General features: G+C 38.9%; 1 protein-coding gene and 1 pseudogene across 1 annotated transcript; both read right to left on the bottom strand.

Moving 5' to 3' along the window:
- Window positions 1-4807: 4807 nt before the first annotated feature.
- LOC116521492 (olfactory receptor 14A16-like) lies at window positions 4808-5554 on the bottom strand. The gene has a single exon (XM_032236161.1). It carries the CDS (start codon window positions 5552-5554, stop codon window positions 4808-4810), a length of 747 nt encoding a protein of 248 aa, XP_032092052.1.
- Window positions 5555-11512: 5958 nt separating this feature from the next.
- LOC116521493 lies at window positions 11513-12432 on the bottom strand (annotated as a pseudogene).
- Between the last annotated feature and the right edge of the window lie 4857 nt (window positions 12433-17289).

Genomic DNA, 17289 nt, shown 5'->3' on the forward strand with positions numbered 1-17289 from the left:
CTGTTACAAGTTGTGTTAAAATAAATTGGTTACAGAGTTACCGGACACGAGCCTCTGTCTCATTCCTGAAGATATAATACTCCCCACACATGCACCTTTTCCAGCTGTTTCAGCTGTCCCCAGGCATTCCAAATGGTAACATACCATTCATATGTCATAATTGTGAGGAAGTGTAATGGTGATGTGGAAGGCAATTGTATTTGAAGAGCTTAATAGCATAGTTTTATTTCTCCATATTAAGAAAAGTCTAAAAGTAACTTGACTTTGACTTTTGCTTCATGAATAAAGTGTGTGTGTGTGTGTGTGTGTGTGTGTGTGTAATCTTCACATAGCTGCAAATCTTTATCTGTGACAAATCTCTGATTTTTTGCTTCCCATCCCAGAGTCAGGTACATTTCCAGATGGAACTTCAAATAGAAAAGCTCTTGAATGTTTACTCCTTTTTGCCAAATGAACATGTATAATTTATAGATAGTTCATGGATTAGAAAAGTAATGCTCACACAAATTGAGTACATATATCTTTCTATACGTAGTTCACACTATGAATCCTTGAATATGTATATATTCCACATGATGATAATAAGATATTCTGGGATTTTATTTTTTCTAAACACATCCCACTTCTTAATGTGATTAACACAATCATCACATTCATGATTACATAAGCACTACAAATCTATCAGTAATCACAATTCATGATTGTTTCAGGCTGAAAAGCACTATGCCATTCTATACTAGACTATAAACTCATCCTCAAATCCTACCGACTGTCTATAACTCTTTTTATGGAAATGTAATCATAATGTAACCCATTTCTAACTGGATTTGAGATGGCCCAACTGGTGACAAATACTGCCCAAATGATCTTCTGCCTTGTCAGCAGAACCAGACATTAGGATTTGAATTTAGTCTCCTAGTGTAATTTATTCACAAGGAAGGCTATGAACCCTAATAGATGTGGTACTTAGGCCATTGTTTTCAAAAAGTATCAGTGGATACTTCAAATAAAATGAAATCATGACAAATATATAGCAGGTACCAGTGATGTGTGGTGGGGTTTATGGCTTGTGAGGCAGTCCTGTCCCCCGACACACTGTCTAAAGCGCTTTATTTCTTTTGCCCGCCTGAGCTCTGACACTTGGGTGAAAGAAAGTGGCAGCCCGCCAGCACAGGCCGGCGAAAGTCACTTTCTTTCACCCACCTCTGTGTCCCTGGTGGGTGAAAGAAAGTCTCTTTTGCCCTCCTGAGCTGGCGAGCTGCTGTGGACACAGAGTCAGATGAAAGAAAATGGCAGCCCGCCAGCACAGGCCGGCGAAAGTCACTTTCTTTTGCCCGACCCTATGTCCACGCCAACCGTGGACACAAGCAGGCAAAAGAAAGTCTCTTTCACCAGCCTATGCTGGTGAGCTGCCGCTTTCTTTCACCCAACTCTGTGTCCATGCAGCCCACCAGCAGAGGCAGGCAAAAGACCCGCCTCTGCTGGCATGCTGCCACAGTCAGGTGAAAGAAAGTGACTTTCACCGGCCTGTGTTGGCAAGCTGCTGCAGGCACAGGTGGGCAAAAGAAAGCAGCAGTCTACCAGCAGAGGCTGGCAGGTTGCCGTGGACACACAGGCGGGCAAAAGAAAATATATTTCGCCCACCTGCACTGGCGGGCTGCCCTACATGCCTCTCCTACCCCTTTCCCTCCCTTCACTCATCTCAAACAAACACACACACACACACACACAGACACACACACACACACACACACACACACACACACACAAAGTTGCCCCAGGAGGATTAAGTTTGAATTCCTCCCCCTCCCTCCGACCCACACGTACACGTACCTTTTCTTTTCCAGCTGTTTCACAGAGGATTTCAACTCTGTTCTTGCCTGCCATCATGAAAATATAAAAATGTAAAAGGAAAAAGACAAGAGCTGAGGTCAGGCTGGACTAGTTGCTGCCAGAGTTGCCATGGATGACTCTGTTTAACTGTTTAAAAAAGCCTCTAAAAAATGCCCTCTACAGGAGGAGGAAAGAGAACAACGTGCCTCATCTACATCAGGAATTTTTCAGCTTTTAACCTTTGGTTAACTCTGCTCGAGTGATCATAAAGTCAGACTAGATGAAGCACATGGTTCTCCTGCCTCCTATTGTAGAGGGCGTTTTTTTAGATGCTTTTTTAAACAGTTAAGCACTAAGCAGAGTCATCTATTGTGACTCTGGCAGCAACTAGCTCAGCCTTTTTCCTTTTACATTTTTTTTCATGATGACAGTGGTGAGGCCCTGCCACCCCTGACTGAACGTCCCTGGCAGGTACACTACAACTCTTTTATATGTTCATCTCCATAGTACCAAATTATGTACTTTCCCCCCTCTTTTGTTATAGCAGACAAACAATTAATTATCCTTTCTTTGCAAGTAATTTGCTATTCCAATAACCTTCCATAAAGAAAGAAAGAAAAGGACAAAAATGAATGAGTGTCAGACTACTGTGATAGACGTTTTCCCCTTTTATATGTGCATTATGGCCACACATATAGTATATATGAAGAACTTTTGTAGCACAGACATGATGATGATGATGATGATGATGATGATGATGAAGAAGAAGAAGAAGAAGAAGAAGAAGAAGAAGAAGAAGAAGAAGAAGAAGAAGAAGAAGAAGAAGAAGAAGAAGAAGAAGAAACAGCCAAATTCTGCAAACCCTTGGATTCTAAGGACATTACTAGACTCAGGGTCTAATGCAATTTTCCCAAATAAACATTTTCTCACAACAATAGGAATTGTAATTATATTATATGCTCCATCTTAAATATTAGTAAACATAATTAGAATGTCAAGTATAAGCTAGGTGGCATTGAACTAGCTGATGACCCTTACTTGGTCAAGGACCTAGGTGTACTTAACTCTGATGATGTATGCTACAAAGTTTACTCTAACAGTGTTGCTAAAAAAGCATTAAGAGTTGTAAATTTAATTTTGCACAGTTTTTTTTTCTGGAAACATTATATTGCTAATTGGAGCTTATAAAACTTATGCTAGACCAGTCTCAGAGTATTGTTCAACTATTTGGAATCCCCAACATATATCTGACATCAGTACAATTCAGCAGGTTCCGAAGTATTTCATGGAAAATTTTTGCACTCTTCTTTACTCAATAGAATTTCCTGTACTACTAGGCTCAAAATTCTCAGTTTGGATAAGTTAGAATTGCGTCACTTTGGTCAGACCTAGGTATTGCATACAAAATTATACATAGTAATGTTTTCCCTGTAAATGACTTTTTTGTTTTAATTGCAAAGATACATGCACTAACAACTGCTTTAAACTCAATGCTTACAGTTATTTTAAACTTGACTGTAAAAAATATGATTTCTGTAATAGAGTTGTCAAAGTCTGGAATGCTCTACCTGATTCAGTTGTTTCAGTTACAAATTTTCAGTTTCAGTTTCAACTTGACTTCCGTGGACCTCACATCATACTTAAGTGGTTAGTAGAGAAGGCATGCATAAGTACACTAAGATACATATCTTCACTGTCACTGTATTTTTATTCTTTTATTTTTGTTCTCATTTTTGTTTGACAAATTCTAATAAATAAATAATGTGATCTTTGGGAAAGGTTTGTACTCCTGGAGGGTATCTGAGTGTAAGAATTCAGCAAAATTCTTTTCCAATATATTATTCAACATTTCCACATTTATTTTATTTCTCAATATGCAAAACAATACATATAAAGTCACAGAACTCACATTTCCACCTGTTATATAGAACAAATTCCATATTTCTATTTGCAATGATATTGGATTGAGCAAAGTGAAATAAATGAATATGGAAAAATTAATGTTATTCTAGGTAAGATTGAGTATTAAAGTTGTCTGATAGGTAGAAGCATGCAAATATAGGAGGGAAATATAAGGTCAGAAAACTATTAGAAAAGTCCTTCTGCCTTCCTTGCATAGAAGGTATTTTCCATACTGTCTCAAGACTCAAGATGTAGGATACTTTGATATAAATGATACATTGATTAAAAGAGGGAAGCTCATTTTATTCATGAGAAATCACAGGAAAAAATGATCACATTTTTAAAACCTCCTTTCTGTTACAAAATATTTTTCCATAATGGCATTATACCTGATCCGCATTTCATCCACATTTAGTATATGTATCATTCATTGAAAGTAATAACAGAAATTTGCACAACATTGGAAAGGTGTGGAGATCCCCACAGATGATAAGATAGTAAAAAAAAAAAACAACGCACAGAATGTGCAGAAATGGATAGATTAACACTTGAAATTAAAGAAAAGGGAGTCACAGAATATTTTGAAAAATGGGATTTGTTTTATCTATGGTTAATAACAGAAACAGAAGTTAGAATATTTAAAATTATAAACAAATGATTAATGCTAAAATGAGGGCTAATTATGATGTGCTTATTATCAATATGATTTAATATTAACAATTAAGTATTAATATTATTTTGAGAAAATACTGTTATTATATGATCATTACTAATGAACAGTTTTATTACTATGAGGAAGATTATTGCTAAAGCTCACTGTAACCAGACAACCCATTGCTTATATAGATATAAAAATTGTTGCTCTTTCTTTATACAATAAAAATTAAAAAATATATTTAAAAAAAAGAAAGTAATTACAGATGTAGGATTTTTGCTAAGCAACTTCTGGAGTTCTATCATTCTTCTGGAATGAAAAGTTTGATTTCCCACCATCCAAGCTATGTAGAAAAGTCAAAGAAAATACAAGAAAATGCCGTTGTGCTGAATAAAAGAGAATCATTAAAAGAAAAATTCAGAATCTCCACAGTTTATACAGGACAAATTTGATGTTTTTATTCCTCATGCTATAAATGATTGGATTGAACAGGGGTGGAAGAATAGAATATAGAATAGTCAGCCCAAAATCTAAGTATGATGGGGTGTCAGAAGGACATCTCATATTGGCAAAAGATGCACTTAATAAAAGCATGGACACTACTGTAATATGTGGAATACAAGTTGATAAGGCTTTTAGCCTTCCTTGCTCAGATGGGATTCTTTGCACTACTTTGAAGATTGTAGCGTATGATATGATAATAAAAATAAAACAACCTAGGGCAACAATGATATTGACCATAACCACTCCAAATTCGACTAGATTGGTTCCAGAGCAGGATAGCTTTAACAACTGTGGAATTTCACAGAAAAACTGATTTACAGTATTAGAACAGAAATGGATGGAAAATGTGCCAGTGGTATGCAAAATTCCACAGAGAAGACTGGCAATCCAAACCAGACCTAGAATTTCAGTGCAGGATTTCCAATTAATCAGTGTCTCATACTGGAGTGGGTTACAAATAGCCACATACCTATCATATGCCATCACTGTGAGGAGGAAGAAATTTGAAAGTGTAAAGAATGCAAAGAGAAAGACTTGAGCAACACAACCAAAGTAAGAAATGTGTCTGGTGTCCATCAGAGAATTTATCATGGATTTGGGAACAATGGCAGAAACAGAGCCTAGGTCCTGCAATGCCAAATTCATCAGGAAGAAATACATGGGTCTGTGCAATTGATGGTCAGAAGTTACCGCAGATATGATTAGAAGGTTTGTAAAAGCTGCAATTGCCGATTTTTTGAGAATTCCAGGAGGAAAAAGTAAGATATTGTGGTTTGATTATCCATGTCTCATTTATGACAAAGTTGCACAGTATAACTGCAAGGAAGAGATGCAATTTGACAGAGTTTGGCAAAGGGCATTTTGAATTGCGTTAAGAACAGAAAACAAAGAGCAACTTAAAAAATCAAAAGACTAAACAGAAGGTCACACCATGGAAAGATTCATTATAGGATGAAAATGTTGGACCCTACTCAGCTAATGTTTAACCACCTGTATTCAAGAACCAACCATCAACCCCACATATTTCCTTCTTTCCTCTTTCCAGTTCTGTTACTTCATCTACTGATCAAAGGAATTAGGAAACCCTGCTCAAATACATTTTCAACCATGGAAGATTACTGGGAATGTTTGGACTATTCACAATCTCTCACCACTTGCACAGACTTGTGATATGTTGGACAATTGGAGGATGCACTTTGTATGTGCCTTGTGCTTTTAGAGGAAATATAAAAAATATTAATTGCTAGATCATTTACTTGGAAATCTTCAGGTCAGAAAATGCAACATTGTTTTTTGTCTGTGTGTCTCTGTGTTTATGTGAGAAACATATATTTTTTTCTTGGTTGCCCTAGAAAGGAATTAAGAAAAATAGCAGACTAAGCTTTTAAACTAAGACATGCATTTTATATTCCTAAACATATATTTAATGGTACACATTTAAAAATGGAACTTTACTTACAATGGAACTGGTATCTTGATATTCATTAGATGGCATTATGCTTGATTATCCAATTGTAAATAATTTCTAAAGAAATCACAAATTAGCAGAATACATTAATGAATTTTCATGTGAAACAATCAGAAACTTTTAAAAACAAAAGATAAAATATATTGGGAAATGTTATCATCCATTATTTTATTCAGAGAGATTTAAAATGACTTTTTCTCTCACTTATTTAATTTCATGACTAAATTATTTCAAATGCATCGAGATTTGATATAAATTACTGCAAATTTGAACTGTTTTAAGGAACAAACATTGATTTATTCCATACAGTGTGCATGGAAATCTCACCAAACTTGATTCTGATTCACAATCTACTATGTAAGGTCCAAATTTCTGAAAATAATATTTTTTTAAAAAATTGTAGTCTCTCTGAAAATAGCCTAACTTCTTATTTCACTACCTAAGGCAAGCATTTGATTAAATTCTCTTACCAGTCAAAAAAATAAATCAAGCCTGAGTTATAAAATATTTAAATAAACACTAATTTCACATAAAAGGGAAACTTTTCTAAACTTTCTACTTTTAGAAAATTTTGTCTTCTGTTATATGGTTTTAAGAGTGTTAAATATCTCTCCAGGAAATAAATGCTGTTTCGGTAATTTTCATCTAATTAAATAACTGCGCAGTGAAAGATGTTTTTATTTTAAATATTTATTAATATATCTTCCATTTCTCTCAAGAGTCTTGCACAAAAAAGCTAAAAACAAACCTGACTTCTGTGTGCTTATTAACATAATTGGCTATTAGCAACTCTATAGATACTTCTGAATGCCTCGGTACCAGTTATCACATAATAATAATTGCCTTACAGCAAAATGAACAGATTTTATTATTTTTCATACTCTGGTACCTTTTACTTGAGTAATGAATATTTGCAATGATTACAAAGTAATGATGCAATATTTAAGAACTATGCACATGATGATACAAGAATCGGAAGATCCTTAGCAGTGGTGGGTCTCAGGCGGTATTCCCCATACGGGCTTACCGGAGCCTGCCCAGAGCACCAGATACCATTCCTGTATGGTGCCCCGGAGGGCCCACCCACACACCCGAGCTCCCTCCTGGTCTTTCAAGTCCTTGGCACTTCAGCGCATGGCGTGTACAGTGCCTGTGCAATGCTCCACTGAGCAGCAGGAGCATCGCGGAGGCTCATGGAGGCAGTAAGATGCATGCGTGTGCTGCATGTGTGTATGCAAACATTGCATGCATCCATGTGGATGCCACCGGGCCCATTCCAACCATACCAGTTGGAATAGGATCTGGAACCCACCACTGATCTTTAGAGGCAGATTATTATGATGACCAAACCTTTCTCCATTTCTGGCAACTTTGAGAGGAAGGAAACAATAGATGGAAAGTGCACAAAAATTGAATATTCCACTTGGGAATTCACAGCATATATTGGGGGGGGGGGAGATATGGCTTACATATGCTCTATTAAGCAGTTAGAGACAAAGACAACAGTGCCCATATGTGGAGGGGCAAGGGTGGTTACATTGGTACTACAGCAATGCTTCTTGCGAGATATACATATATTTTCTACAGGTGTTTTCTACAACTCCTGATGATCTCAAGAGGGTTTCAATTCCTCCAGTACTCATTGACTCTGGTCAACCTCATGAGAAACACAGTGATCCATGCAGTTAGAATGCTGGGTTGACAATTTGCAAGCCCATGTTTGAAACCAGAGTACTGCTATACGTTGAGGTGAGCTCCCATCGTTTGCTCTAGTTTGTACTCTCCTATCAGTCCAAAATGTACAAATGTGAGTAGATTAGAGGTACCACTTTGGTGGCCACAATAATGGGGACATGAAAGAAGCCCCTAACTGAGCATTCCCTGGGCAATGGTTATATACCTAACTAATCTTTTCAACCTGGAAGCACCAACATGAAAGCAGAAGCATTCTGCTTTCTTCCTTATTTGTATTTTGGATTGAATCTTATTCTTATTTTACAAACACAATATGTCTTGACATAATGTCTGTAACTAGTGGATAAATGATGGAGCCACAGTGACCTGCTTTAAACTTGGGAAGAAGGACAGCATTAAAAACAATCAAACTGCCTTGTGTATAATGGGAAGGAAAGGAAAGGAAAGCAGAACCAGGCTTTTCAGATTATAAAAATATAATTCCAGTTAAAAGTTGAGAAGTTGATTTCCTTGATTGCCCTACCTGAAAAAGCAGATATATGGTGCTTCAAAATAAGATTCTATTTTACAGCATGGATAGTAATAACACCTCTTCTTCATCATAATGTGTCATTCTCAAAGGCACTAGGGACTTTACCCAGGAAATTTCTCCTTCTCCAGAAGTGATAGTTTATAAAGTAATGTCTCGTTTTGAAAACATGGCAATATGTGATATGTGAAACCAAGGAGAATAATTTGCCAGATGAAATCTTTTTTTCTTCAAAGACTTTGAAAACTCTGTGGAAACCTCAGACTATACATTCATGTGCAAATAGTTTGCATTGTTTGAACTTTAATGTTGGCTTGTTTGGAATTCTTGGAGCTGCCTTTTTTTCTGCAGAAGGAAATAAATCCCATAGATATCTCCCATTGGAAATCCAAGGCTAGAGATTATTTAATATACTGATTCAGTAGTTAAATTGATTCAACCAATGATTTTGTGAAAGCAGTTATTATTCTGTGGTATTTGAAATGTTGCTGAACATCATTCTTAGGGTGTCTAAGAAATTATGGCTTGCAATGCTCTAGTTAACAAAGGTTCTGTTTGAGTGGTTGAACCCTCATTTTAGGTTGCAGTCCTTTTGAGCTATTTACTTTAAAGAAACAGAGAAAACTGGCAAGAAAACTATACTTCAATTTCTGTGGAAGAACAAGCAAAAAAGCAAGATAGATGTATAATTGATATTTTACTTCTCATTCTACAGATGATTGGGTTGAAAAGGGGTAGATGAGAAGAATATAGGTCAGAATAAACAAATTGCAGCATTTGATTCATATGAAATAATTGTCAGGCAGTATAATGGCAATTGAGAAGACATTTTGAAGAGTTTAATATTTTGATTTCTCATTTGTATTAAGAAAGTCTGCAGATTTAAAGCTGAGGTGACTGGAAGGATTGTTTTGACTTATTTCCTGAATAAAGGGTGAGAAAGGATATGTTTGTGTATAATCTTCACATAGCTTCAAAGCTTTTCTTACTTTGTGTGAAAGTCTCTGACAGACATGTGAATAGGGGCTTGATGGATTAGAAAACAATACCCACGCAAACTGCATAAATGCAACTTTGCCATACACAATCTACACTATAGATTCTTGACTGTGTATAGGTTTCACATGAAGACACATTCTGGGATATCAAAAATATTAAAAATAGCCCACTGCTTAACATGAACAATGCATTAATTACATTCATGATGAGTCAAAATTAGAAGTTAATAGCATTCTATAATTTCTCCAGGTTGAAACACATTGTGCTATTCTATGTAGAGTATAAAGTCATCCTCATATCATATAGACTGTAGCTGATGAAGATCTTGTAACTGTTTTTAGGCACATGTCATTATAATGCCATTCATTTAATTTTCAGAGCACTATAAAGGTAGTCTAAGTTTTGTATAGGTCTTATTTCTTCCACTACTCTAACTACTAATGCTATAAGATCACCAAAACTCAAATGTGCATAATTTTCTTTGGCTGACTACATTTTAAGGTAGTTATGAATTTTGCTTTTCATAAAGTGTTTTCCCCCTTTATTGTCATTTTGAAAACTTTAATTTAGTTGTTGAATTGATTCCATGGTTAGATTTCAAATACTAGATTTTTACATTACTTTGCCATCCTTAGACTTGGTTGCTATCAGTAATTCCACCATATTCATTCATTCCAATCTACTAATCCCTCACTTTTGAGTTCTCTGGGTTTACAGCAAGAGCTCCTTTGCAAGGCTAAACAAAAATGCAGTAAATCTGAGCAAGAGCCATTCTTAAAAATTTGTGTCCCTATGGCATATCTAGTGACAGATACTGTACAATGATTTTCAGTCTTTTATAGCAGAATCAGAAATTCCCAAGGTGTCCGACTATCATAATTCCATCCATAAGAACTGCCTCAAAATATGTGGTGCTTATCTTTTTTGTTTCCTATTAGGACAAAGGCAATGTTCTAATTATGAATAAATCTCCATTCAAATTATATTTATATCGATTTTATATTGGAGCAGTTATGTGATGGCTGCAGAATAAAGTATCAGTGGAAACTTCAAAGAAAATATAATCATAAAAAGTAAAAAAAAAATAGGTAAACTACAAGTCTTGTAAATGTTCAACTCCATAATAGGAACATTTATCAAATTATGACAAACAATTGATTAACCTTTCTTTGCAAGTCATTTGCTATCCCAATAAACCTTCTATAATGAAAAGAAGAAAGGCAAAAAATGAATGATCTTTGGGAAAGTCTTACCCCTAGGGAGCACCTGAGTGTATGAATTCAACAAAATTTGTTTTATTCAACCTTTCTGCATTTATTTTGTTGTTCAATATGCAAAATGATACATTTAAAGCCACAGAACTCATATTTCCAGTTTTTAGACAGAATAGATTTCATATTTCTGAGGTATTGATAATTGGATTGAGCAGGGGTAAAAAGAAATGGATATGGGAAATGTAATTTTAATCTAGGTAAGAATAAGCATTAAAGAAAGTTCTCGGACAACTAAAAAACATGCAAAAATATTTTTTTAAAAAAAAATAAGGTGAGGGAAAACTAATGGAAGAGGACATTTGCATAGAAGATATTTTCCACATTGTCTTCAAATTCAATATGTAGGATACACTGACAAACTTGACACATTGATCAAAAGGGGGAAACTCATTTTATACAGAAAGAAATAGGAAAAAAATAGCACACATTTTAAAAACCTCCTTGTCATTACATTTTTCTTAATAGCATTGCACTTGATCCCCATTCCATCCACATTTAACATATCAAAAGTAGGTTAAAATAAATTACATATTCTATTATTTTTGGGGGATTGAGAGCTAGATTCCCCTGCATCCCAACTATGTAGACCAATCAAAGAAAGACAATAAAATATAATTTTGTGAACAGAATGGAAACAACATTAAAAGAACATTTCAGAATCTCCACAATTTAAAGAAGACAGATTTTATATTCTTATTCCTCATGCTATAGATGATTGGGTTGAAGAGGGGTGGAAGAAGGGAATATAGAATAGTCAGCCCCAAATCTAAATCAGATGGGGTGTCAGAGGGACGTCTCATATTAACAAAGAATCCAGTTAATACAAAGATAGATATTACTGTAATATGGGGAATGTAAGTTGATAAGGCTTTTAGCTTTCCTTGTTCAGAAGGGATTCTTTGTACTGCCTTGAAGATCATGGCATATGATATGATAATAAAAGTAAAACAAGCTACTGCTACAATGGCACTGACCAAAATCATCCTAACTTCTATTAAATTGATTCCAGAGCAGGATAGCTTAAGCAATTGTGGAATATTACAGAAAAACTGGTTTACAATATTAGAACACAAAGAGCTGGAAAATATGCCAGTGGTATGCAACATACCATAGATAAAACTTACAATCCAAACTAGACCCACAATTTCAGTGCAGGATTTCAAACTGATCATATTTCAAACTCATATTGGAGTGGATTACAAATTGCAACATACCGATCATACGCCATTGCTGTGAGTAGGAAGAAATCAGAAGCTGCAAAGGAGATAAAGAGAAAGACTTGGGCAACACAACCCAAGTAAGAAATGTATCTGGTATTTAGGAGGAAATTCATCATGCATTTTGGAACAATTACTGAAACAGAGCCTAGGTCCTGCAGTGCCAAATTCATTAGAAAGAAGTACATGGGCCTATGCAATCGATGATCAGAAGCTACTGCAGATATGATGAGAAGATTTGTTGTTAGAGTTGCTAAATATAACAGAAAGATCATGAAAAAATATATAATCCGCAGGTGTCGACTTTTTGAGAATTCCAGGAGCAAAAAGTAAGACACTACAGTTTGATTATCCATGTTTTATTTATGACAAAACTGTATGGCAAAACTGCAAGAAAGCAGAGGAGAGAGGTGCAATTAGACAAAATTTGATATTGAGAAAACAAAAAGAAACATAAAGCATGGAAATAATAAACAGAAAATCACCCTTTGGAAAATATCAATACCAACTAGACTACACTGTCAATTTATATCTATCTATACTCAAGAACCAAACACCAACCTCAATATTTCCTTCTTCCCACTTTCTAGTTCTGTTAATTCATGTACTTTTCAAAAGGAATACTAGGATTAAGAAAACTCTGTCCCAGTCAATTTTCAACTATGGAAGTTTACTGAGAATATCTGAACCAGTCACAATCTTTCACCACTTATACAAGCTTGTGGTAGTGTTGGAAAATTGGAGGATGTGCTTTGTATATACTTTGCACATTTAGAGGAAAGGGCTTGTAAATCTAGCAAATAAATATAAAAATAAATTGCTAGGGTTTTTTTTACTTGAAAATCTTCAGGACAGAAAACACCACATTGTTTTGTTTGTTTGTTTGTTTGTTTGTGTGTGTGTGTGTTTGTGTGTGTGTGTGTTTGTGTGTGTGTGAGCGCACGTGCAAGGGTGTTTATGTGATAAACAAATACTTTTTCTCAGTTGCTTCTTAACAGAATCAACATATTGAAATATATGACAGCTATGAATTCTGGCACCTCAGCATTTCTTTCAACAATGTAGATGCACATTCCCAACCATATTTAAAACGTTTTAAAAAAAAGAATAAAAATACAGTTTGAAATCTTACCATCCTGGAAATTTCATTTAAATATTCTCTTTTATGCATGGTGGTTTGAGATATTTATTTTTGTACATTGTAAATATCTTTACAATAAGAGCCGAGGTGGCGCAGTGGTTAAATGCAGTTCTGCAGTTTGGCTGTTCAAATCTCACCGGCTCAGGGTTGACTCAGCCTTCCATCCTTCCGAGGTGGGTAAAATGAGGACCCAGATTGTTGTTGGGGGCAATATGCTGACTCTGTAAACTGCTTAGAGAGGGCTGAAAGCCCTATGAAGCGGTATATAAGTCTAACTGCTATTGCTATTGCTATAATCTCTGAACTCAGCATTTGAAAGTGTTAATATGATAAAAATGGAATAGTACCTAATTTTGTATGATATTCCTATTCTTTATTCTGATTCATGATTATGTTAAATCCAATGTTTCAGGTTGAAATTTCCAGAAAAAACAATCCTCTATTGTCTTCTCCCAAATAACATATCTTGTTCTATATCACAGCATAGGTTTGTGAAAAGGGTGATGGAATCTTCTTTTAAATCTGCAAATTATAGAAGCAAGATTTACATATAGTCAAGTCATCTAAATTATTGGAAGAAAAGCAATTAGTTTTTTTTCTTGTGACTTACTATTTTTCTTCATAAAATATTTTTCTTCGTAATATTAAAAAGTGATCTATCAAAAAAATAATGGTATGTTGCTCATTTTCAGGAAGTGAAGCACATCTACAATGTAATAAGAGGTTTATATTCAAAATCTGTATGGATATATTTTTGTGTGTCCCAAGCCACATGGGCAATAAATTAAATTTGAGTATTTGAAAATTTATTTATAGGCCGCCCTTTTCCCTGGGGGGACTCAGGGCGGCTTACAACTCATAGGGAGGGGGATACAAACAATAACACATAAGAGCAATACATAATTAAAAATAGAACACAACATTCATACCATTCGGGTGGGGGTGAGTTCCATTCTTTAACCCCAGGCCTGATGGGATAGCCAATTTTTAAGGGCTGTGCGGAAGGTCTGGAGGGTGGTGAGGGTACGAATCTTCACGGGGAGATCATTCTAAAGGGTCGGAGCTACTACCGAGAAGGCTCTCCTCCGCGTAGTTGCCAGTTGACACTGACTGGCAGATGGAACTCGGAGGAGGCCTAATCTATGTGATCTAATGGGTCGCGAGGAGGTAATTGGCAGGAGGCGGTCTCTCAAGTATCCAGATCCACTACCATGAAGGGCTTTATGGGTGGTAAGTAGCACCTTGAAGCGCACCCGGAGATCGACAGGTAGCCAGCGCAGCTCCCGGAGGATAGGTGTTATGTAGGTGTACCGAGGTGCACCCACGATCGCTCGCGCGGCCGCATTCTGGACTAGCTGAAGTCGCCGGATGCTCCTCAAGGGCAGCCCCATGTAGAGCACGTTGCAGTATTCCAGCCTAGAGGTCACAAGGGCACGAGTGACTGTTGTGAGAGCCTCCCGGTTCAGGTAGGGTCGCAACTGGTGCACCAGGCGAACCTGTGCAAATGCCCCCCTGGTCACAGCTGATAAATGGTGGTCGAAGGTCAGCTGTGGGTCCAGGAGGACTCCCAGGTTGCGAACCCTGTCTGAGGGGTGTAATGTTTGACCCCCCAGCCTGAGAGATGGGACACTAGCCAAGTTAGTGGGAGGGAAACACAACAGCCACTTGGTCTTCTCCGGGTTGAGCACAAGCTTGTTAGCTCTCATCCAGTCCCTAACAGCTTCAAGGCCCCGGTTCATCACGTCCACCGCTTCATTGAGTTGGCACGGGGCGGACAGATACAGCTGGGTATCATCCGCATATTGATGGTATCTTATCCCGTGCTGCCGAATGATCTCGCCCAGCGGTTTCATGTAGATGTTGAAAAGTAGGGGGGATAAGACCGAACCCTGCAGCACCCCATATGTTAGGGGCCTAGGGGTCAATCTCTGCCCTCCAACTAACACCGACTGCGACCTGTCCGAGAGGTAGGAGTAGAACCACTGCAAAACAGTGCCTCCCACCCCCACCTCCCGCAGTCGTCGCAGAAGGATACCATGATCGATGGTATCGAAAGCCGCTGAGAGGTCAAGGAGAACCAGGATGGAGGCATGGCCTCCATCTCTGGCTCTCCAGAGATCATTGGTCAATGCGACCAAAGCGGTTTCTGTGCTGTAACCAGGCCTGAAGCTGGACTGCAAGGGGTCGAGATAACTAGCTTCCTCCAAGGACCGCTGGAGCTGGTAGGCCACCACTTTCTCAACAACCTTCCCCACAAAGGGGAGGTTGGAGACTGGATGGTAATTGTTAAGAACGGCTGGATCCAGAGATGGTTTCTTCAGGAGGGGTCTCACCACCGCCACTTTAAGTGCAGAGGGAAAGACCCCCTCCTGAAGGGAGGCGGTAACAACTGCCTGGATCCAGCCCCATGTCACCTCCCTGCTGTTAGCAACCAGCCAGGAGGGGCACGGGTCCAGAACACAGGTGGAGGCACTCACAGCTCTCATGGCCTTGTCCACATCCCCAGGGGCAACATCCTGAAACTCAACCCAGCGATGGTGTTCCAGATTATCCCCCTGTGCCTCGACTGGATCTGCAAAGTCGGAGTCCAAGTCCGATCGAAACCGAGCAACTTTGTCCGCTAAGAACTGGACGTATTGCTCAGCCATACCCTGCAAGGAGTCCCCCGTCTCCCTCCTATTTAGGAGGGAGCGGGTTATCCTAAACAGGGCGGCTGGGCGGGACTCAGCGGACGCAATCAAGGTGGCAATGTAAGATCTTTTTGCCATCCTAATTGCCCTGATGTACTCCTTGATGCAAGATGTCAAAAGTGCTCGGTTCGATTCGGACTTGTTGGACCTCCATAGATGCTCTAGGCGTCGCTTCCGGCGCTTCCTCTCCTGGAGCTCATCGGTGAACCAAGGTGGCATCCGGAATCTGCTGCCTCGGAACGGCTGTAGTGGCGCAATCCGGTCAAGAGACTCCGTCGCTGCTGAGTTCCAGGCAGCAACCAGAGTCTCCACCGGACTGTGGGCGAGGGTATCAGGAATAACCCCAAGCTCCGTCTGGAACCTCAAGGGGTCCATAAGTCGCCTGGGGCGGAACCACCTGGTCGGTTCCTCCTCCCTACAGTGGGGGTTTGGTCTCCGAAAGTCAAGCCTCAGTAGGCAGTGGTCTGACCACGACAGGGGTATGATCTCATTACCCCTCAGACCAAGATCACAAATCCACTGCTCCAAGAGGAATACAAGGTCGAGCATGTGACCCGCTGAGTGAGTTGGGCCCCGAATTATTTGGGTCAAGCCCATGGCTGTCATGGAAGCCATGAACTCCTGCGCCCCATCAGAGTGTTCACCGAGCGAAAGCAAATTGAAATCCCCCAGGACCATAAGCCTGGGGAACTCAATTGCCAGTTCGGCTACCGACTCGAGGAGCGAGGGGAGGGCTGCTGCAACGCTGTTGGGAGGCAGGTACATTAACAACTCACACCCGACAAGCTCCGGAGCTGGGATCCTACGAGGTGCTAGAGACTCTCGGATAACAATAGCCACACCCCCACCCCTTCTCTGAGCTCTTGGCTGATGAAGCACCTGAAATCCTTCTGGCCACATCTCTACGAGGGGGACTCCTCCCTCCGGGCCCAGCTGGGATTCAGTAATACATGCCAGCTCTGCCCTCTCGTCTAAAATTAAGTCCCGGACGAGGGGAGCCTTGTGAACTACAGACATGGCATTTACCGACAACAGCCTGAGACCAGGGTCCTGATTACTCGCGCCATCTGGCCTCGGAGTGGGACTCATAGGGCCGGAAGGAGGGATCTCGGTGACGTAGCGAGCCATCCTTCCCCGGTAATGGCCAGCCCTAAAGTCCCCGCCATATCTGTCCCTCCCCGTTACGACATCGTGATGCCCACTCCTGTGTCCATGGTCTTCCCGACCACCCCAGTGACCCCCGCATTCCCCGGCAGGTCCTCCGAATCAAACATACTCATTCACTCACTCAAGCAGTCCCCACGTAGTAATTAAAAAATACAAAAATACAGCAATAATAGCAATAAAAGTGGGACCATTCACTCAACTACAAGCATATCACA

The sequence above is a fragment of the Thamnophis elegans genome, chromosome Z (genome assembly GCF_009769535.1).
Source record: "Thamnophis elegans isolate rThaEle1 chromosome Z, rThaEle1.pri, whole genome shotgun sequence".
NCBI classification, from domain to species: domain Eukaryota; kingdom Metazoa; phylum Chordata; class Lepidosauria; order Squamata; family Colubridae; genus Thamnophis; species Thamnophis elegans.

What these genes read in the sequence shown, in the direction of transcription:
- LOC116521492 (XM_032236161.1), bottom strand. Translation starts at nt 5,554, where the DNA reads ATGTATTTCTTCCTGATGAATTTGGCATTGCAGGACCTAGGCTCTGTT.